Raw genomic sequence first — 25,729 nt, 5'->3', positions numbered from 1 at the left:
CAGTAACTTCTCTCTCTCTCTCTCTCTCTCTCTCTCTCTCTCTCTCTCTCTCTCTCTCTTACACACCACTCCGGTGGCCTAATGGCTAGATCGTCCGCCTCGGAAGCCGGAGGTCTCGTGTTCGACCCCCGCCTGAATCACACCAAAGACTTACAATAATGGTACTAACAGCTGTCTCGCTTGGCGCTCAGCAGTAAGAGGTTAGTGTTAGGACTGGTCGGCCTGGTGTCAGGATAATGTGACTGGGTGGGACATCATGCTACATGTCTGCGGCATGATGCCCCATTGCTAGACATCAGTATAAACTGCCACAATACAGATATCGTAGCGACATGAATGTAAAATCGTCAAGAACTATAATCCTTCTCTCTCTCTCTCTCTCTCTCTCTCACACACACACACACACACACACACACACACACACACATAATAAAAGGATGGTCACGATTTCATAGCTATTTCAAGGTTTAGACGTAAATGGTTATCTGGTGTGTAATTTGTGTATACATGTACAGAATCATCAAGTACTGTGTCGGCTGAGCCTTCGATCTAACTTTTGAGAATAACGATGAATTCAATGTCGACATTGCTTATAATTTTAACACATTTGAATAAGATCGTACGCGACGATAAAAGGCAAAAGATTTATCACAGAAATTACGTTTGTTTTTATTAAGGAGCATATATAGTAGAATAAGATTATTATTTTTAATATCAATAGACCGAAGTATTCCGTATTATATTTCTTACGTGTAACAGTTTTTGTAAAACAAAATAAATATTTTGTAAATCGATGAGATCCAGTAGAGTTGTTCTTGATTTCCAAACGTAATACAAGGAAAACCTAGTTTTTACTACAAACTAAACCATCTTCAGTGTTTGTCAAATACTATACCTGTTTCTTCTTTTGCTACTAAAAGAAAATAACTAATTAAATTGATGAATATTAGTCATCCTTGCTTATCAGAACTTTAGATTCAGGGTGAAACCTGAAAACAGACGTGACACAAATATACACTCTGGATTCTAAATCCAATTATTCTCGTTTGGAAATGCAATAAGGTTTTCTTGTTTTCTTAGTAGTTATTAGGTTTTTTAGGTGCTAAAATTCAATGTGTTGTCTTCCTCTCTTGAAATAAAATACCAAATAAATTAAAATCTGAAGAGAACCGAATCAAAATAAATTTCTAGACACTTTAGACCCATTAGTTACGCCCATATGTTATTTTGTTCAGGCATTTGTGGATCTTTTTCATATTGAATTAGATAAAATTGTACGTGTAATTAGCACATGCTGCACCTAGACTGGCTTTTCTTTATTCTGGCTCTTGATAACTAGAGTTGTTAGTAAGTATTCGATGCCGTCACTTCTGTTGCATGAATCGGTATATTTGTGTGCAGCTATTTAATTATGCAATGCGGGCCACAACAACCTAGTTTTGGTGTGTGACATAACTGAATTGTCATATACACATGATATGCACGTTCGGTGGCAGTATGTCCAAAGATGTTATAATGTGAGCATAGACACAATTTTAAGTCTTGGTCAAAATTCTGAAAAAGCAGTCAGAGCGACCCAATTTCACTGCGTGAAATGTTCTCATTCTGATACGCATTCTCACTTTTAACAGTAAATAGGTGAAGATGCATTGGAACTAATGCCAATAAATCATTTAAACCACTTTTATTAAGATCTAAGGGCAGATCATATTGACCTACTTTTGCTTGGTAAGTTAAATGTCTGTAAATGTATTGGTCCAAACTATGCAGGAACCACTTAGGAAAGTAAAAACAAAATACATATTATAGCTCAATGTGACCCAGTTATGATTCGAAACATGCCCGTATTAAGTTGCACTCTCATTAAAAGTTTGGCTGGAATAGGTTGGGTGCTTGCATTACAGCATGGATGCAATGTTTCACCAATTGTTAATAAATATTCGAAAGCAGGGTGCAGTGATCCAGTTTTCATTTGCAACTTGTATTCATCTCAATCCAAGTTTTATTTCAATATATTTTAAAACATCCCTGAATCTAAATCCGGTTTACAAACAAATATATGGCTAGGGAGTGGGATCACAGTTGTTTCCAAGTTATGACAAAGGGACAATGTCCCCTATTTAAAGGGCATGATCCGTGGGATGTATTTGATATATGGCCTCAGTTCCTTTAAATCTATGCATTACATTACTCTGAGGATCTCAACAGTCTCTAAATAATGATACAGGATAGCATCACATCAGCCCTGAGTAATCTGGGTCACAAGCAAAACAGTATCATTCTAGTTCGAACGATGATATTTGTCACATGGGGAGATATTCATCACCTGACAATCACAAGACAGTTCCATAAAAGAGTCGCATGGACAAACTATATCGAATTAACGAAGTTGCATATAACTCATCCTTAATATTGATGGAACAGCTGATTATTCTTCGATAAAGCCGAGCAATTTGAAACGGTAACACGATGCAGAGTTACGTGATTCCACGTGAATATACAAGTATTAGGACATCGGATTTGATACGGAAATATGCTGTGCCGAAAGGGCCATTCGACCGACCGTAATTCATGAGTGACGCAACGGGAAGTGTCTACAGAAGACTGATAGGTGCACGAATGTATTGCGGACAAATCCTCAAATGCAGCAATTGCAATGTTGCGTGAATATGGTGAAATTAGGCCCAGAACATCGTAATATCATTTCAGATGTAGGGGATAATTTATCGGGCTAAAACTAAACCGACAAAATGATTTTGGATCCTAATATTTGGGATTCGCAGCGAAGGCTCATCTATTTTAACTTTAATTGCTGTATTAAATGAGATTTTCAAAGGTCATTTATGTAGATGGCAAGTTGAAAAAATGTATTACAATGTAATAAATAAGAAATAAATCAAAACCAATTCGTTAAATATTATGCGCTGCTGAATTCACCCGGATTGCATAAAATGTGCACGAATAAAATGTTAAGTAAAGCAAATGTACAGTGCTAAAATAGCAATATTTTTTTACGTTCGAATCATTTTAGATGATGATGATGATTGCATCTTTTTCTGCTGCATTGTCAGCTAAAATTGCTTTTCTTTTTTATTTATAGGAAAAAAAATATATCCATGTAATGCCTCGCCTAATCCTTTTAACTTAATGAAAATTAGCTCTTGAAACTTTTGGAAGAAGCTTTCTTTTTTGTTATGTTTAAATTATTAGCATTCTAAATTGTTGTATATCAAATTTTAATACTGATGTATGTACATCTCTCTCTCTCTCTCTCTCTCTCTCTCTCTCTCTCTCTCTCTCTCTCTCTCTGAAACACACTCCACACATACACAGTCATAAATACAAAGGGGCCCCGAGTGGCCGAGTAGTCTACAGCGCTCGCCGTTACGGATCACTGCCATCTCACCTCTGCGTGGGTTCGAATGTCGGATTCAGCCAATGTGGGTATGTGAGAAAGCTTGCCAGTAGCTTCTCGTAGGTCGGTGGTTCTTTCCGGGGTTTTCCCGGGTTCTTCCTCCACCATTAATACTGGCCGCCATGTATAGCCTATCGTGTGCTGAAAAATGGCGTTAAACCCTACAACAACAACATATATACAAACTCGTATAAAGATGCAAAACCAGTTGTGTCAAGTATGTGGGATCAAAAAAATCTTAAAAGCTGTTTTCATAGCGCAGTTGAAATTCAGGCATATGTTAGTGTGATCAGGAGAGAAAGAGATGTACTGTTTACTTGTATTATGTATTAACATATTTCAATTACATTCTAAATCAGAATTAAACGATTTAAGTGATAATGTAAAGCTATTTGTAGCTATTTAGATAACACGCAGACAATCAATCAATGTCATATTCAAAAACAAAATTAATGAAAAGAGATTATAGGCCGTTCCTCCTTCATTTTTCCTGAAGATAACGTAATCTAATATACGGAATTTAAATCTACTATTCCAAGTTCTTATGCGTGTGAAAAAGTCATTGTAATTTACGATTGCTGTAGATATCAATAAAAATTATGTTTGAGAAGCATTAAATATACTAATAATCCAACGTTTGTAATTGATGACATTGAGATGCGCCTATGTCTCTCATGTCAACTTACTTGTAGTCATTTTTTTCATAGGTTGTAAGTTTCAAATTCCATTTCACCTTTTTTTTCCCCCATTGTCTGTTGTTTCTTTTTTCTCCTTCTTCTTGATCGATCTAATTCCATCTGTTGGTCTGGTGTTATCCACGTGACCCATTTTTGTTCAAATATTTACTCATATGCCCTGTACGCTATTTACACAACTGAAAAAGTGAAACTTTGACTTTTATTATTTACATAAACATAAATGTATTAAATGTACTTTATTGGTCAGAAAACTTTATTGTGCAAGAAAATCTAACTAACTATATATATATATATATATATATATATATATATATATATATATATATATATATATATATATATATATATATATTCAATTTTGTTTAATTTAGAGCAATGATTTTGTAAAGTGTGACAATGATTTATAAATAAATGACTGATGGAAGAGCGTTTGAGGTATGTATATAAATATTATGATCCGGAGACAACAGTTGATTGTACAAATATCGATTAGTTAGGGAAACATGTCAAATTAGATGAGAGGATCCCACATAGTGTAGATTCTAAATTCATATAATAGAATCAATTGTAAAAACAATTTCTTACATAAGCGATTACGCCAAAAAATACACACGATCAATTTCAAGAACATCGGTCTGTTTTGCAAGCATGCCAGATGGCTAATATAGAATATAAATACATTTTGTCTGTGACTGGTATTTTCTCCAATTACGCAATGATCACGGAAGAGCGAAAGTTTAAAGACTGGAAGACAGTTATGGAAGATTTTGACATCGTTATTGATTGATGTGCACGGAAGGCAGATTTGCTTTGAATATAAGGGAACAACGACTGCACAGTTTTACCAATTCCTTGACTTCTAAACAGTATGCAGAACAGGTAGGCATCGATATTCATATTTAACGCCGTTTTAATTCCCTAAAATATGGGTTATTCTTTCTTTGATAAAAGAAGAGAATGGTATAGTTGGGATGCTTACGCTATATATTTTGCATGTTTCTAAAGGAGCGACCTATCATCGTGATCTGGCACTACAATATGTAATTTTGGTTTCTAACAAGGGTCGCTGTAGTAGGGAAAGAATTGTATTATTCCTCCTAATTGTATGTCCAAAGTTTTGAATTATTTTCGTTTAAGTTTATTGCAAGCAGTTTTGTATTGCTTTCGAGACACACACACGTTTCTCGAGTTATAACCAATTCCTAATTCAGTGCCTGTAGTAGTGGTTCGACAATGAGAACGTCTGACTCTTGTTTGATATTATATATCCTCATTACGCTTGACTCATGTTACATCTAGTCATGCTTTCCGCTACATACTTGCTGTGAAGTCTGTTATTACAAATTGTGGTTTATTGTATAGCAGCTTGAGTGATTGAAGTAGATTCGTATTTGTTAATGTTTTTAAATACTATCTTTGAATTTCTATGGAGAAACTGACGACTAACACATTTGGTCCAATTTATTCTTCTGAAAGTAATTCTTTATTATTCGTGAACAGAAAATGGCTTCTTCTTTTTAATTCAATAGTTCAAATGTGCACAGTAAGAATAAGATAACTCACAATTCCAATATTCCTATGGAACCTTTCGTAACAGAGGCAAAGAAAGACGACCTCGTGTTTAGAAATATGATCATCAATTTATAATTTTGAAGCATTTAATATTTAAGATCCGTATCTGCGACTATTTTTTTTAAAAATTTACCACGATATTTTGTTTTCACCTGTATAAAGATGTTTCTTTTGGAAATGTGTAAAAAAAGATTGTTGTTGTAGTTGTTGTTGTTACCTTTACGTTAGATAGTACTATATATTTCAAAACAATTTCCCCCTTGAAAAGAAAACAACACATTTTCTTGGTACTATTTATATATGCTCCTTAATTTTGTTTTCCCATCACTCTTCGCATAAACATAAACTTGAGGATTTATCTAGCAGGTACTGACGAAATATCTCGATCATTCGATTTGATTTTAGAAAGTTAATAATTTTGTATGTCTTTCTGTCTTTTAACAGATTTCTGTAGCCTTAATAATTAAAATATGATATAAAGGATTTTACTATTTTCAATTGCTAATTCGTATTAGATGATATTAAACATTCACAGTCACCCATCCTCTAGCAATAGACACAACTGATCTCAAATCTAAAACTTGTCTGAAGTTTTCTAAAAATAAAATACTACCTTGAACAAACATTTTACCTGCAGTACAATAATCCAAATATTCGCACATTTTGCGACTTAAATACATCCCACTAGTAAATAAAGAGTTCATGTACGTTAATAAGACAGACAAATACACATAGATAACTATTGGAAATGACTCTAGTAAATAAATAGTACATGTAAGTTAAAAAGACAGACAAATACACATACATAGCTATTTGAAATGACACTAGTAAATAAAGAGTTCATGTACGTTAAAAAGACAAATACACATACATAACTGTTGGAAATGACATTAGTAATTAAAGAGTTCATGTACGTTAAAAAGACAGACAAATACACATACATAACTATTTAAAATGACACTTTCATTATTAGTTTAAAATGAAAATTAATAATTATTTTAATGTTTTTCCAACTGTATTTCAGAATGAAATTCGTCGCATTAGTATTGGGGCTGGCCTGTTTGGCCTACGCTCAAGGTAGGTGTCTCTTCATATTAAGTATTCAATTAAACATGTGCTGATCTCAAATAAACACATGATTCGTGTATTATTCTGGCGCTGAATTTGTAGGATTGTTTTCAGAAATATAATTATTATTCAATTGTAACTTCACATTTACGTTTATTAATCTTAATAATGTTCAAAGTGTTGTATTCGCTTTTGATCAGAGATGAAATTAATCCTTACTTTCATAATAGAAAGGATTATTTATCAGTTGACGTAATTCGTGCTTTGTCCGAACTTATATGGTCAGGTTCTTAAATTTGTATTTAGAAATGTCTAGTCTAGTGTGATCAAAAAGGAAATGCAATACAGACCTGCATACATCATCATGTCGGCATCCTTCGGAAATTGCGTTCTCTCTCTCTCTCTCTCTCTCTCTCTCTCTCGGGAATATGGTCATGGCAAATAACCTACAAGAATTCATCCAATCAGATGTCTCGAAGACGGGAGTGTATGATCTCTGTAACCTCCTTACTTCCGTGTTTTCATTGACAGTTAATGTTCAAATGATGCGGAAGTTAAAAATTCCGGCGGAGGGTGTGCGAATTCCTGTAGGCTATTATATTAAGCAGGGTTCTCCGTGTACTTGTGTAGTAGATTAAGAGGACACCATACCAATTACATAAAACTATATCACTCAAGTTCACCTTATCGATGGCAATAACAGTCAATAATATATAGTTCACTTAAATGTTAGTATTGGTTTTAGAACAGAAAAGAACTACGTTATAAGGAAACAACTGATTTATTTTAATCCTTCAACTGTTATAAGGAAACAACTGATTTATTTTAATCCTTCAACTGTTATAAAATAATACATTAAATGAACATCACATGTACATTACAAATCCTATTGAGATTACACGAGGAAATAGCATATGAGAGAATGGTTGTAAGTTATGATTTCGCAAACAGAATGTCGCATTGATTCTATATTGTATGACACAACGATATTTTACACAGGAGTAAATCTTTGCACAAATGAATCAACTCATGCTGGAATTAAAATAACAAATAATCGTACAAGCTAGTGTGCAAAGACTGAGAAATATTGTCGCATATTGATTGTGTTACTTCAAGTTCGTGTCACACAGCACTAACAAACATGTACGTAGTGCAAAGAAAAAACTCCAGTATATATATATATATATATATATATATATATATATATATATATATATATATATATATATATATGAACGGCATAGACGAATTTTACATTTAAATCAAAATTGTATTCCGAACATCGTGCTGTCAAATTTATCATGGTTAAAGGTAATTATTTTATTTCATACATCGCTGCATAGTGGCTACGGTTAGGTAACTGTTTCGTACATCACTCTATAGTTGTCACAGTTCGGTAACTATATCTTACATCAGTGTATTGTTGTCACAGGAAACTATTTCTTATATAACTGTATTGTTGCCACAGCTAGGTAACTATTTCTTACATCCGTGTACTGTTGTCACGGTTACTATTTCTTTCATCATTGTATAGTGACCACAGTTAGATAACCATTTCTTACATCATTGTATAGTTGCCACGGTTAGGTAACTATTTCTTACATGACTATATATTGACCACAGTGACACCAATCGCTTAAAGGAATACATTTCATATTTAATTTAAAATAAGAACACATTCACTTTAGAAGAATATAAAAAAACAAAGAAGAATTGGTCGTTATATCTTGTTGGTTGAAGTAATATAGCTATTTTTTTGTTGTGATCTAAACTTGAGAACTAAGAAGACATAAAGCCCCATGGGAATGTGGACGGGAAAAGAGGTGAAACAATATTGTACATCTTTCCATTTCGACCACTAGCCAAATCATGTAGGTGTCCTCCTCCCCTACCGTTGCAATCTTGGTTTTCTTCTTCTTCAAAGGACGTTAAAGCTATGTCCATTTTTATTTCAGACTTCCCCAACCGTATGGGAGGAATGTTCATGCCACAAATTCCTCGTAAGTAACTTATTAGTATTAGTATTGATACTGATATCAGTAGTACTGCATCTCATTTAAAAGGGTTTTCGAACATTTGAATCGATGAATTCCTGTTCATATTTGAAGAATTACGCGTCATTAATGGTATCTTCACGTGAAATCGTCTCCTAAGGGTCAAATAAACCCTTATTTTTATTTTTGAACCAACAAGAACATAGCAACAAAGTCCCTTGATAGCATGTAAGAAGGAACTGACACGATACCAGGACTTTAATTTACATATAATTTTGATCTTACTTCTTTGGAAATACTTAGGTGATATTTAAATGCTCTTTTGATTGTAAACGATTGATTATAATGTTGGAATTGTTACATAAATAAACAAATAACAAATGAATGAATAAATTAGTGAGTAAGCGAAAATCAGCCCAGTGAATTATGAATTATTGGATTATTTAATGATTCATGGTATACTTCTTTTGTGGTTGATTGATTAATTGATTGATTGATTGATTGATAGATTGACTGATTTGTCATTTTACTAGCCGGCATGAAATTGGATGACCTGAAAGATGCTTTCAAGAACCTACCACCCGCCATGAAAGAGCGTATTGATTCAATGGCCACTTGTACGTATTTCATAAAGTGGATTTGTTCCTCTTACTCTGACTATCCTAAAGATAGTCTGCTATTTTAAAATATGAACAGGAACGTTTTTCGGTTGTTGTTTGTTTTTTCCTTATTTAAATGTAAAATTAATTCATGATGTACAAACGTAGCTTACAGATCTATAAAAGTGTGATTGTTTAAAATTTCAGATCTGATTTTTGTTAAAGCCCCAATGCCGCCATTATGTGCAAAAAGTCGTATTTGCCAAATCATATGAATAATATTGAATCTTGAAAGGCATTGGTCCTAAACATCGTTGGCCTCCATTGTAACCAGATAATATCGACGTTTCGTCACAATATGAGCCACATAATTTCTCACTTAAATTTAAAAACATGGCCATTTTTCGCATGTGTACGAATTAATCCGATGTTGATCAGTGGCACACGCAGATGAGCCTATTTCAGTCGAAACTGGAACACAAGATTTGATAACGTTACCGTTGTAACCATATGAATCTAACGTCACGCTATGTCGGACTGTCTCCAGTCTAAGTTCACACTTCAAAGTATTCCGACGGTCCAGGTGATTACTATTCATCGAGTCTCATTTTTATCTAATACACAATTTTCCTTCTCAGATCCGCTTAAACACAGCGGAGATGATTCTCTTCATTCTCCCTCGAATCCATTTGTACACCACGTGAGAATGTTGTTTCTATTAGGTTAGTCATTTGTTGAATGTATCACATCAAATTTTTGAAACTCTTCCGAAGAATAACCGCATTACGAGCGACTTAGTTGACTGAGTTTTGGAATTGCACCTCTGAATTCTAAACTGAATATTTGAACGTCGTTCAAACCTAATATCTTGATTATTTCAAAGAACGGTTTATGGCTGCATATTTAACGAATCATTTCCTTCCTTGAGTTAGATTGGAAGAATGCTGAAATTGGTGAATATTAATGGCGGCACTTGGGTTTTAAGGACCTATTGAATGTGAGAAATATTGTTTACCATTTTTCATTTGATCAACAGTAAGGTTAGACTTTTTCTCAGAAAGACCTGCTTACAGCAGAAAATCGTTTTTGAAACGAGTATGATAAATATTAAACCTGATTACTAGCATATATAACGAAACAATCAAACATTCTCTGGAGCTAACATTATTTCCCTCTGTTGTGGTTGCCATTCTCTCTCTCTCTCTCTCTCTCTCTCTCTCCATGTCTCACCTCTTTCTCAACGCTCTGCAGAGCTATCTATTTGTCTTTTTGCTGACTTCACAGCAAAGAATCATAGAAATCTATGTCAGTATACATATATGCATACAAACATACATACATACATACATACATACATACATACATACATATTAGTCAGTTTAGAACAATGGAAAATTTCCTTCCGTTTTTCCTTTGATAATTACATATTTATGTGGAAAACAATTCCCGACGAGTTTGATTGTAGACATCTCAATTTCTTTTTCTAGCCTTTGGAATGAGCATTAATGATGTGGAACAGGCCTTGAACAACCCTCCAGAGCAACTGAAACAGATGTTCAAACGTAAGACAGAGTTATAACTTTAATCTGACAAGAAAGGACTATATCATACATTTAATGCCATTTATGTCCATTGCCAGGGATAAATAAATGCAAGGAGTCATGCTTAAAGTGAATTTATTGTGATATAGTATGTTACAATTTACGTCACACCTGAGACTTGTTTTGAAACTAGATGACTTAGAAAAATGACATATTATGTCAACTACATTATCGCAAACTTTGCAATATATTTAGATTTCAATACTTCATTTTACGCACTTTATCCGGGTATATTAAGATTTGTAATAGTTTAATTTTAATTTCAAAATTCGTGAACTTCTTCATTCTAGCAAAACAAAACATAGAAGAGCTCTCCAAAAAACTCAGATGGCAGAAGAAAACATTTGCATGTGTCAACACTTTATCATATTTTCTACCCGGTTTAAAATACAGAACATTAACTCATTTTCTTTACCAAAACTATAAGTTAATCCATACACGCACCGATCCATCAAGTATATACAGTAAATGGTATACACTTGTTGAAACACAGACAGTGAGTGAAACTTTAAGACAGACATGTAGACAAAGGTACAGGTATCCATTCATCCATCCGGTTATCTTATTTCGTACACACACATATTTACATTAACCTATACATAAATATGTATGTACATCTATCAAATGTAGAGAACACCACCAAAGTCGCCAAAACTGCCGAGGGTTCAGCACACGGAAAGAGCTCTGAGATTCCCCAGATACCGGAAATGAGCGCAATGCTTGGCATGATCGGAATTCCTTGTGAGTAGACATAAGAAAACAGACAAACAAATTATGCTGTTTATAATCATATCATCCTCGTAGCATTGTATGTGCGGAAATACATCATATTCATTTTGATATGAACCCTACAATATCCTCAAAACGATTTAAAAAATATTAATACAACTAGATAGTACCAGTCTTTGCCATGAATAGATTTTCACACATTTAACTTTTTTCTCACTGTAACGTCGCTTTCTTAGTAAAAGGGGTGGTTAATCGGATTTGGCAGGCGTTATCTAGGGGATGACCTCCCTCGATTGTATGGTCCGGTGTGAGTGGATAGAGAGAACATCAACAGAAAACTGGGCAACACTACTGGGAAGAAATAATGCAATACGAGCCCTCTTAGACAAGAAAAATAACAAAATTTAATCAGTAACAATCAATAGCGGCAAATCGAATTGAACCTACGTTATGTCAACAGAATTTAATAGTAGTGTCTAATTTGGATTTATTTTATCATAAGAACGACTGGTGAAAAGAGAGCAATGTCCACGACTGATTGCATCACCTTCCTCTCTTGACCCGTGTATCACACGTCTTCCTATTTTCTCTAGTCTTCCTATTCTGAATGCTTGATCTCTTTCTGGGTCTTCCGTCTTCGGACTGTCCCGTCTCTCCCAGAAAGCTGTTTCCTTAAAGGAAAAATTACCCCCGAATCTCAGTACGTATCACTTCATATTTGTACATAAAACTCTCTCACTTACGTTACTTAGAAGCATAACTAGCTATCCAAACACTGCATAAATTCTGTCCTAATTTTATAGATCATCAATCTTTGCGTTACAGCGTTAGCCCATACATTAACACGTGAACGGTAAATTTAATATTACCGTATCTCTTTACCTACGCTACCACATGCTCGATTACTAATGCATACAATTCGCAATCTAGCTCACAGCAATCCCTAACTTACAAGATTATTTAAACATTACAAAATTATATATAAATATGCGATTATAATTAACTCATGATAATTTGTATCGTCCTAACAGACAAATTAAATTATTTCATATAACCCTATAAAAAGCCTACACATATGAAAACTAGAACAGCATGCAATCGTCCATTCTATCTATGAACTAGTAACTGTAAATTTAAAGAGATAAATTGCATAACAACCCTAGCATCAACAAATTTCCATGAAATTGAATAAACGATATAGAATATGGATCCTAGTCATATCAAACACTTTTGCATACAACAAATAATCCAAAATAGAAAATTACATGAAAGCTAAAAATTACGCACCTTAATTCCATTCTCTTTTAGAAATTGTGCGTCCTCGCACTCAGACCGGTCTTTTCTTACATGACAGTCACCTGTTCCCCTTTTCTTGTTTAACGAGGAAACCACTATTCTTGTTAGGCTTCCTCAGGGCCAAACTACTTCTCTCTTATGAATTTTCAGACTAAAGAATTTCGACCAAGGTCGTCACATTAAATTCACATTACTTCCAAAGTGTACGCCTTAATTTACTCTGACCAATCGTACGCAGCGGTTCCTAAATCTTTTCCCAAGATAATAATTTCTTTCGTCAGATTTTGGACGGCCTAAAATATCTGAACTACGTTGAATATCAACTTCCCTTTGAAAATGACTATTTGACATGGGTTTCTATCAAGCGATTATGGTTGGAAACTCAAATGTTTACTTTCTCAGGACAGCGTTGCCATGCCTCGGTCAAATCTCAATGAGTCGTGGATGCTGGCCTTTCACGTTTAACACTGACATGGGATGGAGGAGAAAAGAAGAAAGGTCGAATTGCCCCATCATCAAGACTTTTCTGGCTTAAATGTGATAAAATTTTAATGCTCAATTCAACTTTAAGGTTCGATACATATTCAAAATTTTACACTTTAGACTCAGTTAACAAACTTTGTGTAGCCATATACTGTGGTGAGTACCTGATAACTACTACTGGGAACTGTTCTTTCAGATATTAAGCACAATTTCCAACAAGAAAATAAGAATACCGGGAAGGGGGACCCAGATAAATAAACACAAATGATTGTATGTCGTGCATTAGAATATAGCGCCTCTGCAAAGCCTCAGCAGAGAAATGGACTAGCCCAGTTACTGCTCATAAGGGGTGGAAGATTAATTTATGTCAGTTTGACCCAGTCTCTTACCTTTGTCTGGTAGCCATCTTAAGCATGTTCCTTTCGGCTACTAAACATAGTAATATTAAGTGTCCAAAAGTAAGTCCCGGATTGTTTTCAATGAGATCTACCGGTATAGTAAAACTATCCTATCATTTCGTGCTCGCAATATAGTATAAACTGTAAAGATAACTATCATATTTACGTATCTCCTGCCATTTCAGCCGATGCTAGTCCTGAGGAAATCCAGAAACTTGCTCTCGATAAAGCCAAAGAAATGGGATGTAAGTCTCTTTGTTACCACATCTAACTTTGTGTAATGTCAACACAACCGCGACAATACAGATCTTCCGCTGCCAAATGCATCAGCAGATCAAACCTTGAAATCATTAAATTCTTCAACCTGAGTTTGAGCTTGGGATTTAGAGTCAAACAATAACAAATGACGTTTCTTTTCAAATGTCTTTTCCGATTGGTTGATGGTGCTAACTCAATATCAAGCTCAAGATCGGAGCTTTTCAGGCCTCAATCCATCAGTTGGCTTTTTTATTACTGGCTATAATATCAAGGGAGGTGTTATTTCCTCTTTTCATTGCTTTAGTTACTTTGCATTTTATGCAATCCATTTAAAAACGAATTATATTATCTGCATATAGGAAATTATATGGAGTTTATTTGATCTTCGGGATTTTATCAGCGGTTCTTTAGTGAAAGAAGTGACCGCCACATTTGTCACTTGTAAACAAAACGTAATTGTATTCGGTTTCAGTTGACTTGAGTGACCCAGAGAAATTGAAAGAAACTCTTAAGGACCAGCTGAAGACCATCATGCCAGGTTGGTATCTCCTCTTTATCTCTCTGCACCAACGCACAATGTTCCACTTTCTTCAGTGATGCCTAAACTACAAATAGTTTATATAGTTTCTTTAGCTCAAGTGTCACCTACTTGGCCATGGCCATATTTTTAGATTTAAAAAAATACTAACAGCACAATTTAAGTCAAACTGCACAATCTATGCTCATTCGATAACGTAAAGAACAGAAAACATTCGAATGTAGTTTGTATCAGCTCACAGCAATCTAGATCTCATATATGTAGGCTTTGTATACAGCAGAGAGTTCCTAAATGTTGAAATTATCGTCAAGATATAAACAAATGATAAAACCATTTGCACGGTGGAAATATATAAATATGATATGTGAGGTATGAATTTCAGATAGCGATGCTGTCTTTGGCCAAGAAATTGCTTTGTAATCAAATTACTTTTAAGTGTGAACTTAATATAGTTGTCTGCTCTTGAACGTCACCTTATTCCATAAATGGAGCCAGTCATTGATGCATACGAATAAAGCTTCTGTAAAAGTGACTAACTACAGCCTTAAAATGGATAAAGTATTCAATTGCTTCCCTATTTAGCCATAAGATTAAATCTATGCTTGAACCGTGTTTTATGTTAAGCCTCCTTCTTCTTAGGTGTGAACTTGGATGAGCTCATGCAAGAACCACAGAAAGCACTCAAAACCACTCTTAAGGGAATGGGAATTCCCACTGGTAAGTTGCTGCATCGGAAATCAAACGCTTTCCAGTTTTGTTGTATTGGGGTTTAGATCATTACATTGAACACAGTTCATATGAAAATCATGGATATAATTATCTCTCAAACGTCCAAACGTTGATCGTTCTTTAAAATACCATTAGTCGTTCACATCTACACTGTCTTTCATCGAACTCCCCACTTGATTACCTGAAAATCCTATACTGGACAACTAATCTTTTTTCCCTTTTTTACATCAGATAATTGTTTCAAAACATTTTCTGCTATTTGATCGTTTGTTTTCTTCGGCGTGCGAACTTTGTGACGTGTTTCGTGCAGTTCACATCCCAACCCTAAACGTTAGTATCCTTTAGAGAGATTTCATTTGTGACAATACCGTATATTATTTTGTACAGTCAAGAAATTGATTTATCCATTTCAGACGACCCTAAGGCCATGAAGAAACTGGTACAGGACGGTTTGAAAGAGATGGGAATCGATAATGTTGATATTGGTAAGTACCACTCTTGTCATTTCCTTTTTAAGAATGCTGTAACTTGCCTTAGAGAATATCCCCATACAGAGGACACATGATCATAAGGGACATTGTTGGTCAGTTCCTTTTCTTAAGTTTTTTTATCATTTTTACCTTTATATTAAAGGACACATAATAACCACACTTTAAGTCAGTGCTTCTTGATTTATATTCAATACATTAATGCAGCTAATGCTGAATGCTGAAGTAGTAGTAGTAGTCGTAACAGCAAAATAAGACGAAACAGTCGCAACAGTAGTATTATAAAATAAGTATCAGACGCAGCAGTAATAATAATAATAATAATTAAAATAACATGCTAATGACGATATGAAAGACGACAATTATGATGTCGAGGATGGCAATGACAGAAACTACTATAATAACACCACCACTACTAATTCTACTAATGACCTTGTTTTTGTCACCAGATAATATGGACGACCTCGTTGAAAAGCTGAAGAAAAAGGCTTTCAATATGATGGATATTGATGGTACGTTAGGCACATCTTGATAATATCAATATCTTTTCTTATCCAGTGTTTATGTTTCAACTTATTTACTGTGTCATTGTCGACTCCAGAGGCTTTGCTTCTTCATTATAATACCAGTGTCTTTGTCAACTTCAGAGATTTTGTTTCTTTATTATATTACCATGTCACTGTCGGCGTCAGGGGCTTGGTTTCGTCATTATATTATCATTGCCATTGTCGGCTTCAGAGGCCTTGTATCTTTATTACATAAAATGTGCCGTTAGCTTCAGATGCTTTGTTTCCTCATAACATTACCATTGTCATTGTCGACTTTAGAGGCTTTGATTCTTCATTATATTACCAGTGGCCACGCAGCCTTGAAAGGCATTGTTTCTTTATAACATTAAAGGTGTCGTTGGTTTCAGAGGCTTTGTTTCCTCATTACATAACCAGTGTTATTGTCGGGTTTAGAGGCTTTGTTTCTTCGTTATATTACCAGTTTTATTGTCGGCTTCAAGGTTTGCTTCTTCGTTATATTACAAGAGTCACTGCCGGCTTCATTGGCTTTATTTTCTTATATTACCAGTGGTCACACAGGTCTTAAAGAACTATAGGTTGATAATCTGTTCTAGATCTTGGAAATCGTTGGAAAGTTTATTCATCGCCGTTGTCTGGTGTCAAACCAACGACCGTTGTATTCATCGTTTCATCATTGACCCGACTCGACCATTAGTTCTTGTATATCACAAGGGCATACATGCTATACTGGTAATGTTGGAACAGATACTATACAAAGTTTGTACACTGAAACATTTGATTTTTCTTCTTATTGAAACTGTTTGGTCTTTCTTTCTTTCTATAAATATATTTGGTATATTTATTGTCACATTTTGAAACGAATTAGGAGCCTGTTTGGTCTTGAATATTAATAACATTTTAAGGGTGTATGTTTCTATTTTTCATTTTAAGTACATCACAAAATGTTTCTGACTATCCATATTAACTTCCGACGTGTAATATTATTCAAGCGACATGTAATATTATTCAAGCGACATGTACTATTATTCAAGCGATATGCTAAATTTTAAGTAGCAAATGTGGTAAACAAGTGACTTATCGTCGCCATTTCGTGGTCGTTTACATTTCGATGTTATTGTCAAGAATATGTAGAAAAAGAAGCTATTGACCGTTGATTTCACTATGAACCTCTATCTTTTCCATATTCTTTCTTTTATCGTCCTCTTTCTACCCCTATTGCAGAAACTTAAACAATAACCACTTCTGTGGCACAAATGTTGCAGCGAACAAAAGGATATAATAAAATTGACGTTGACGGGTAAAATATGGCAATTAATATATTTCTGTTCTTGTCGGAGGGTGTGGACCAGTCGCATTGCTTCATATTAATAGCCAAGTTTCCAGGAATAATTAACATGCCAAGCAACATGAAAAAGGATTTAGTTGCATTATAGCAATAGAGACATACATGTGTCTTCCATTTGTATTGTGTTGCAGAGAACGGAGATCCCGAGGTATTGAAGAAGAGAGTAAAGAAGCACGTTGTTGACCAGATGCATCAGATGGGCGTCGATGCTAAAGAAGGTATTTCGACTTTCCTATTTTACTTGTTCAAAGATAAAGCCATGAAATATGTATAAACAAATGATAGACGAATGTTTGAATTTTTAGCAAAGGAATGACACAAGTTATATATATATATATATATATATATATATATATATATATATATATATATATATATATATATATATATATATTCAAAACATATGCCTAAGTTACAAATGAAAAACGTAACAATGCGAACCACGTTATAGATAGTACATATAGAAAGTCAGTTTTAAGATCGAATTTAGGAAACTTCAACCAGTTTCATTAGCAGTTTGTCGGATTTCTATCTTTTGTTTAGATTACGCATCCATGGAACTGAGACAGGATTTTTATTTAAAATACAAACATATAACTATCAAAAGGAAAGAATAATGATTATATGTTTTTCATTTCTTACATATTTTAATATTTTCAACTTATTTCATTTTCAGATGACGACTTGGAAACTGTCCAGAAAAAGCTCACTACCGCCATTTCAAAGGAACTGAAGAAGATCGGAGTTGAAGTAGAATCCGGTATTAAATTTGTTTGACGATTACTTCCTACTTGTACTTTTAACAAGACCTCTGCTTGACGCTGTCAGGTCTTCGACACACACACACACATATGTGTGTGTGTGTGTGTGTAATTATTTTATATGAAATTCTTAAACATTTATTGCTACCAGAGATAAACTTCCTTTTCGTACTCTTCTTATTGAATAAGAATGAGATTCTTTTTTTTTAAAGTCTGAATGCTTTTCATTAATATTTATTGATGTGAAACGAATGTTTCTCATTTTAAATAACCCTGAAAATAGTGATTTTATTTATATATTCTTAAAATTAATTTTAACTTCGACCACTGTTGCTATTTTATTGTTTGTTTGATTGGCTTTTTTCGGTATGGGTAAACATGATATTGTCATAAATGAAAATGTTTATACACGCATTCAAACAGGGCAACAGTTGCATAAATACATAACAGACGTTATGGGTCTGCCCATTGTTCCGGATACAGACAATGGTGGAGAAAAAGAAAATTCTTGAATACGATGTGACTGGGGGAATATAAATAGATGGCCATAATAAATAAAATCTTTTCTCTTTTTAGAGTCTTCACAAAAAGATTGTCGTATCTTTTGTAAAATGATGCTTTTGTCATTGTAATATTTATGAAATAACAACAGTCTTCAATATAACGTGAGAGAAAGTCTCGTTCATCCAGACCATACGTGTGCCATACTGAGTTGACCGCCATTAGAGGCTAGAGTAGAGGTTGTAAGGATCAAAACAAAGTTTACCAAATTTCGGGTAAAGTTGGGGACCGGTTCACAAGTTACTCAACGTTTTACGTAAAAACGTTATGGCACACGCACACAAGTTTGATTAATTTTCCTAGTATTAGCCCTACCATGTTTATTTTGTATGCACAATAAGGGGTTTTGCTTCTGCACGAATACCTTGCAAATCTTCATGTAGAAAAGAAGCCCCCCCCCCCCAGTGTATGCAATTTGTATGCATTGCCCGATATTGAAATACAACCTCTAAAGTACATTATACAAATATATATATATATATATATATATATATATATATATATATATATATATATATATATATATATATATCCCATGCGTACAAACAGTGATGAATGAGCTTAAGATAATGATGATGTATGATTCTGACATAAGGATAAAAGAAAGAAAAAATGACCGACATCTATCGGCAACAACCTATTGCATCAATCCTTACCGTACTATCACTCATAGAAGGTCTCGGAGTTAAGCGAGATGGAAAAAGATTAAATATTACAATTTACAAAAGTTAATTTACCGGTTACTCCCTTGCTATCTGCGTGTTCCTATCAACGAAAATTACTTAAGTTATCAAAAAGATTTAGAGATATCACCTCGAAGTATATCAGGTTCTTTTAATAAACAATTTGATGAAATAAAGCTAGTATTCATTTTGTATTTCATTCAGCCTTATAATCGGCAATGTACCAGTGTGATTTTGCTCACTCCTTACCGAACTCATTCAGGTTCTAAGTTCGTTAATAATGATATATCGTTAACTTTTTTTATTTATTTATTTATTTATTTATTTATTTATTTATAAATCAGATGACCCACAAGAAATGATGAGCGCCATCAAGAAGAAGATCAATGAGATGGGCCTCAAATTCGGTAAGATTTTAAAATTCTATAAATGTATCATAGAACGAGAGTTTACAGTTTTACTCATTTAGCTCATTATTTTTAACAAAGAATACAAATTCTTAAACCTAATTGCTACCTCTTGTCATCATACCAGTCATCAATTTCATGTCAAATAAATTGTTTATTCGAAAATAATTAGCAGTTGCGCTTTTTAAAATCATTCTTTCCACAAATATTAGAAATCATTAACCAAGTTTGACCATCTATTTAACGTAAACATTTTTAAAAAAATATATTTTCATCCAGCGAATTTATTTATTTTTCAGATAATATGCAAGAACTGCAGAATAAGCTCATGGGAATGGTCATGCATCACGCTCAGTCAGGTAGCAAGAATAACCATTAAAAGATACACACGTGTGTTTTCAGATGTATATCTACCTTTAAAATATATTTAAGTTAATTATGGCGCCACTGATTAGTAACACATAACCGCCCTTTTCACGACACTTTGTTCAGAGACTTGGAGAAAAAAAAGCGCTACTTTTACAATTTGCAAGAAACTAAAAATAATGTCACAAAATTCTTATTCAAGAAATGTTGGGCATATATCAGAGCAACGACGCTCTGGCAAATCACTTATCAGCAATGGATCACCATATGATACAAAATGAAAATACGTTTGTCCTGTATTTAAAATGGCAAACAATTTATGGATAAGGCAATAAAGTAAATATTAAAACTTCGTCAGCTTTATAAAATTATACTAACGTATTCACGACGCTTTTCTACACCGGGAATAACTGGAGAACAATGAGTTAGAGATTTTCAACGCAAGTGGTAACAGCTGCAATTTTTTAGGTTTCATAGTACATTAACTTTTTGCACTGGTTGGATAGACAGCTAAATGAAATGCATTTTTTTAATATCATTGTAGCCTTCATGAATATGATGTCACCACCCTCTCAGGAACACAAAGAACCAAAGATGGCCCCCAAGACGCACCGACACATGATGCCACCACGTACGTCACTTCCTGTTTATTTTTCTCTTTTAGATAATTATTGTGCTACAATCTGTAATGTTAGAAACTATTATTCTCAGACCTATAGTTAAAATATTTAATGGTCTGGATGATGAAACTTGTAAATTATGTACATTCTTGATATTTCAAATCAGCATTGTAAAGAAGGCGATATGCAAATGGAATAGGTAGAAAATCGAATCTAAATATTGTCGAATTTACAAAGTATATATAATTTTTTAATACATACAAATATTCTAATTTTTCAGACTTCATTCCTCAGATGCAATTTCGTGAGTATAAATTACAATTTACAAACTCTTGTATAACGCGTATGATCTGAGAACAGTGTAGATCATCGCATAGATAGATGTGCGTTATATTATGGTAAAGACCGTTGTTGAAGGTGTACGTATAACATAATAAGGAACTTAGGAAGACCCCTTACCACATGTATTATTCTTCTTTCTCGTGTTAATACTTCCACATATGTCGGAATGTAGGAACTCTTACGTATTTTGAAGAGTTTTTGGCAAACTACCATTGCAAAACAGTCCTGAATAGTTCACTGTGTGTCCAGAGTTGTAAAATGTTTAGGCGGTAGATTCAAATTTAGAAACATATGAAAAAAACATAGTAGGAATAAACCTAACATTGCTAACATTCTCAGAAACGAGAAAGGACAACGTAGTTCCAAACTGAATTTAGCAAACTAATAGGTAACACCAAGGGCTCTCAAATGTGTATCAATATTAAATTCAGTGCTTTCGAGAGACCCTATATCTTAGAATAGTTTACGGAATGGAAGTATTGAGAAAATATCATTTATCATAATTATGTTTTGGGAATCTATCATCAGTTATCTTTAATAATTGGAAGCGGTACTTAGGAATTCTTCTCTAAATTCCTACTTGCATTTACAGCTTCAACGTCATTTGCTTTGTAGAAACCCCAAACTTCCGACCATTAATTCAAAAATGGTGCTATTTTAGTATCAGATATTTGAAAAAGAGATTTTATAGACAGCTTACCAGCGATTAAGTCAAGTCTTCCAACTATAAAGTGTCCTTGTGCTGCAGGCGTTTTTTGTTGTTGGCACATATACCATGATTTTTTAGAAGAGAACACACGGGAAAGATATCGATAATAAGATACTGCCTCTATCACGCAATCTTCAAAATAGCAACTATCATGTCCTCTCAAACATCCCCCTTTTCGAAAAACTACAATTTTATTTTTTCCAGTTTATATTTAGTTTACAGATGTTGCACCGTTATTTTAGTTTATTTAGGATTCTTTGAAGTTGAGAAGCAGTTTCGGCAAAGTCAACAAAGTCATCCGCATACATTAGTGCATATAACTCAAAACATTCTAATGGTACAACGTTATTCTTGTCCGAAATGTGTCTTTAAATCATGTATAAATAATGAAATTAAAACAGATGATAAAACACAACCTGGCCTTACCCCAGCCAGGCAATTCAATGTTTCTATCAAGCCGTTTTGGCGTTCTCATATAAGCTTCGAATTTTGCATGTATGGCTTTTATTTTCGTTTATTAATTTGTGATAAAGTAAGTTCCATCCAATACGGTCAAAAGCTATTTAAAAATCAACAAACAGAGAATAAATCCTACCTCTTTGTTTCTCAGATATTTACGTATCAATGTGCTTACGTTAAATGTAATATTGTTGCTGCTGATACTGCTACTGCTACTACTACTACTAATAATAAAGATAATTCCGCACTGATTTCAGCTAGCCTTAACCTGGAAATTGATGTCAACGTTGACGAGAAGGATAATGAAGTTCATGGAGGACAGAGACCCACCCTTCCCAGCTCATCTATTAAGCCCTGCAACAATAAAGGTGGGTATATTATTATTATTATTATTATTATTATTATTATTTGAAAAATTTATTTGTTTCAAGAATGTTTGTGGAAAGATAATAATTACGAATAATTGAAAAGAATTATTTGGAAGACATACATATCTGTTTAAGAATGAACACCGACATTGTTGATCACCAGTACTTACAATATCGGTTAAAAGCATAATGATATAAGCTGGCATTAGGTTATGTAACATAACGTTAGTGTTGATTATTGAGTCGAAATCGCGCCCAAACATTTCGAAAATATATATAAGGGTTCTTGTGCTGATGTTGAAGTTCTTCATTTACTAGGTGCCAAGAAAACCTTGACTGTCCCGTCTCTGAACTTTGGTAATGATGAGGATATTGTGAAACAGGTCCGCTCCAGCCTCAGATCTGGCTCTATGTCCGAGGATGTCGCGGAGGAAATGCTCGATCAACTTATTCACTCGTAAGTACATACTTGTGTAAGTGTCCTCAACCATATGTCATCCAACATGCCTTTATTCCATTTGATTGTAATTTGTTTGAGCCATATGTATGAATATTTTGCTCAAAAATCTGTCCTACCCAATTGCTAATACGAGATTTCATTGCCTAAGCTTATATTCAGCGGCTATTACATGACCCAATAACCTGCTACATACCTGTTGCGACATTAAAAGCTTTAAATCATATTCAATTACAATGATTATTTGTTGACCACTTTGCTCACTTGCATAGCCTCATCCGAACGGAAGCTGTAGGTGCGGATTAATATATCATCATAAGGACTAGATATCAACAACAAATTGCGATTTTACATTGAATAACGATGAATGAACTGAATCAGGCGTTCTGATATGAAAGTTTATCTTCAAACGATGAAACGTCTTGAAGTTAAGTTAAGCAATGTATGTGATGAAAACAATGAATCCAGCTTGGAGAGAAAAAGGACTCTAACTATCATATTATATGAAGCTTTGACATGACATGATGACTGTTAATCAACTATTATCTGAAGATGATACTAAATGTTGTGCCCCTTTCTTTTCCAGTCGTCTGAAGAACACGATGTTGAAAGAGAAACTGGGCCGCATCCAAGGAAAGAATCACGCCATCTCTAATATTCCCGAGATACGCAAGGGCGGAAACTACCACATTCTCTCTGTCATCCTTGCAAATTGATCCTTCTTCCACTATCATCGATATCTATAACAAAGGGGATTATTTCCCAAGTCATATAAAATTCAAAATTACATCTACACATAATTAGATGGGGATTCTTTTTCTACCAGCCTGATTGAAATTCGCCGCTCACGGTATTCACGGATTCGAGTCCATTTAGTTTCTTTTCAACTTGAAAATTCGTCATGATATGTTTCTGGTTTTGAAATAAAAATCACAATTTTAGCTAGATTGTGCCTTTATCACATCCATTCATTCGTTCTTCCTTTCAATTATTCTTCCTTGCTCTCTTATTTATTTGTTTAATTACTTTTTTTACTTAAACTTATTCTTGTTTTGAGGCGTTCCAAAACTAAAAAGTACTTTTCCTGAGATGTACAAGATATAAATAGTGAAAATTCTCCAAGTGAAAAAGGACTGACGGTAACGCAAGAGGCTGATACCATTTTCGTTTATTTTAGAATAGTATAGGAAACAAGAAAAGATTAAACTTGCCCTAGATATTGAAAACTGATAGCATTGTACACGCTGATAAAGAACTGCTGATTTTAGTCTGTCCGTTTTATGCTGTTCATTGATCTGGAACCTGCTCCGCTTGAGCATTTTTCTTTTATGAATCACGTGATTTCGGAAGTTAGAGTACGTTAAGATTAAATGATAACAAAAAATTAGATTATCTGGAGTCTGCGTTGCTAATGAATGGTAAAAGAGTGGCTCATAAGTGGGAAAACGGGAATGGGGAGGCTATAGCGCGAACTTACCTGTTGCGCCGGATCGCGTAACTTAGGTTGCCAGTCAAGAGTTAATAAAGACGCTGTTTGAGGCCAAAGGTCGCGATCTGGAATTTAATCCCAGAATAAAAAATGAGTTATGCTCTAAAATCTTTTTAAATGCACTTTTCACGTAATCACATTAAATTTACTCTAAATCGAATAATATTTGCTGGGATAACATTTCGGATTCGTTGATAAACAGAAAATTTTATCAGATATGATATCTTGGGTTCACGTTTTAAAAATTAACTTTTTATTACTTTTAGGAACAAGTTTACAATGCTAGATAACGAAATTCAAAAGGTGGATGGTAAGACGCTGCAGCTTACAGTCAGCTATTGGTAAATTAGCGTCACCTACTTTTATCCACTGGATTATACTCTATGTGCTAGTAAACCAGTTGCAAGTGACTAGCAACAATCAACCGTCTTACTAAATACTCTTTATGTTCCTTCTGCTCTTGTATTTTAAGTCTGACAAAGAAAGAAAGAAACGTAAAATGTTACAGCTGCAAGAGAGACAGAAGAAAATGAAGGAAACGGAATGATCGGGATCTTACTTACTCACTTCTATAAATCGATAGATATGGTCGACCAGAAGAAAAATATATTTGTTAAAGGGAGCTAATAAACTGCCTCTTTCGACTGTAGTATGATATAATCAAATTGATAAAACATTAATTGTCTCATTTGTTATTGTTGTTTACGTACTTCTGGCAGTGTCTCTGATCGGTGTTCTGTTTAGTATTTATGCTAATATGAGATGA

The 25,729-nt window shown here is 34.1% G+C and overlaps 1 protein-coding gene across 1 annotated transcript; it reads left to right on the top strand.

Annotated features, from left to right (window-relative positions):
* Positions 1 to 15,797: 15,797 nt before the first annotated feature.
* Positions 15,798 to 24,421, top strand: LOC149777163 (uncharacterized). The gene is made up of 11 exons (XM_089942781.1): positions 15,798 to 15,863; positions 16,316 to 16,378; positions 17,873 to 17,959; positions 18,418 to 18,501; positions 20,091 to 20,153; positions 20,453 to 20,512; positions 21,064 to 21,150; positions 21,420 to 21,443; positions 22,907 to 23,017; positions 23,336 to 23,474; positions 24,061 to 24,421. The coding sequence occupies exons 1-11, from the start codon at positions 15,806 to 15,808 to the stop codon at positions 24,188 to 24,190; spliced, it is 906 nt and encodes a 301-aa protein (XP_089798907.1). The 5' UTR covers positions 15,798 to 15,805; the 3' UTR covers positions 24,191 to 24,421.
* The last annotated feature ends 1,308 nt before the right edge of the window (positions 24,422 to 25,729 follow it).

Source organism: Sinohyriopsis cumingii, chromosome 18, assembly GCF_028554795.1.
Source record: "Sinohyriopsis cumingii isolate HCF-2022 chromosome 18, ASM2855479v2, whole genome shotgun sequence".
Taxonomy (NCBI): domain Eukaryota; kingdom Metazoa; phylum Mollusca; class Bivalvia; order Unionida; family Unionidae; genus Sinohyriopsis; species Sinohyriopsis cumingii.
This window is presented reverse-complemented; position numbering and strand designations above follow the sequence as displayed.

What these genes read in the sequence shown, in the direction of transcription:
- LOC149777163 (XM_089942781.1), top strand. Translation starts at nt 15,806, where the DNA reads ATGAAGAAACTGGTACAGGACGGTTTGAAAGAGATGGGAATCGATAAT. An exon ending in CATTCCTCAGATGCAATTTC is followed by an intron (nt 21,444 to 22,906) that starts GTGAGTATAAAT and finishes CACTGATTTCAG; the next exon opens with CTAGCCTTAACCTGGAAATT. An exon ending in CTCGATCAACTTATTCACTC is followed by an intron (nt 23,475 to 24,060) that starts GTAAGTACATAC and finishes TTTCTTTTCCAG; the next exon opens with TCGTCTGAAGAACACGATGT.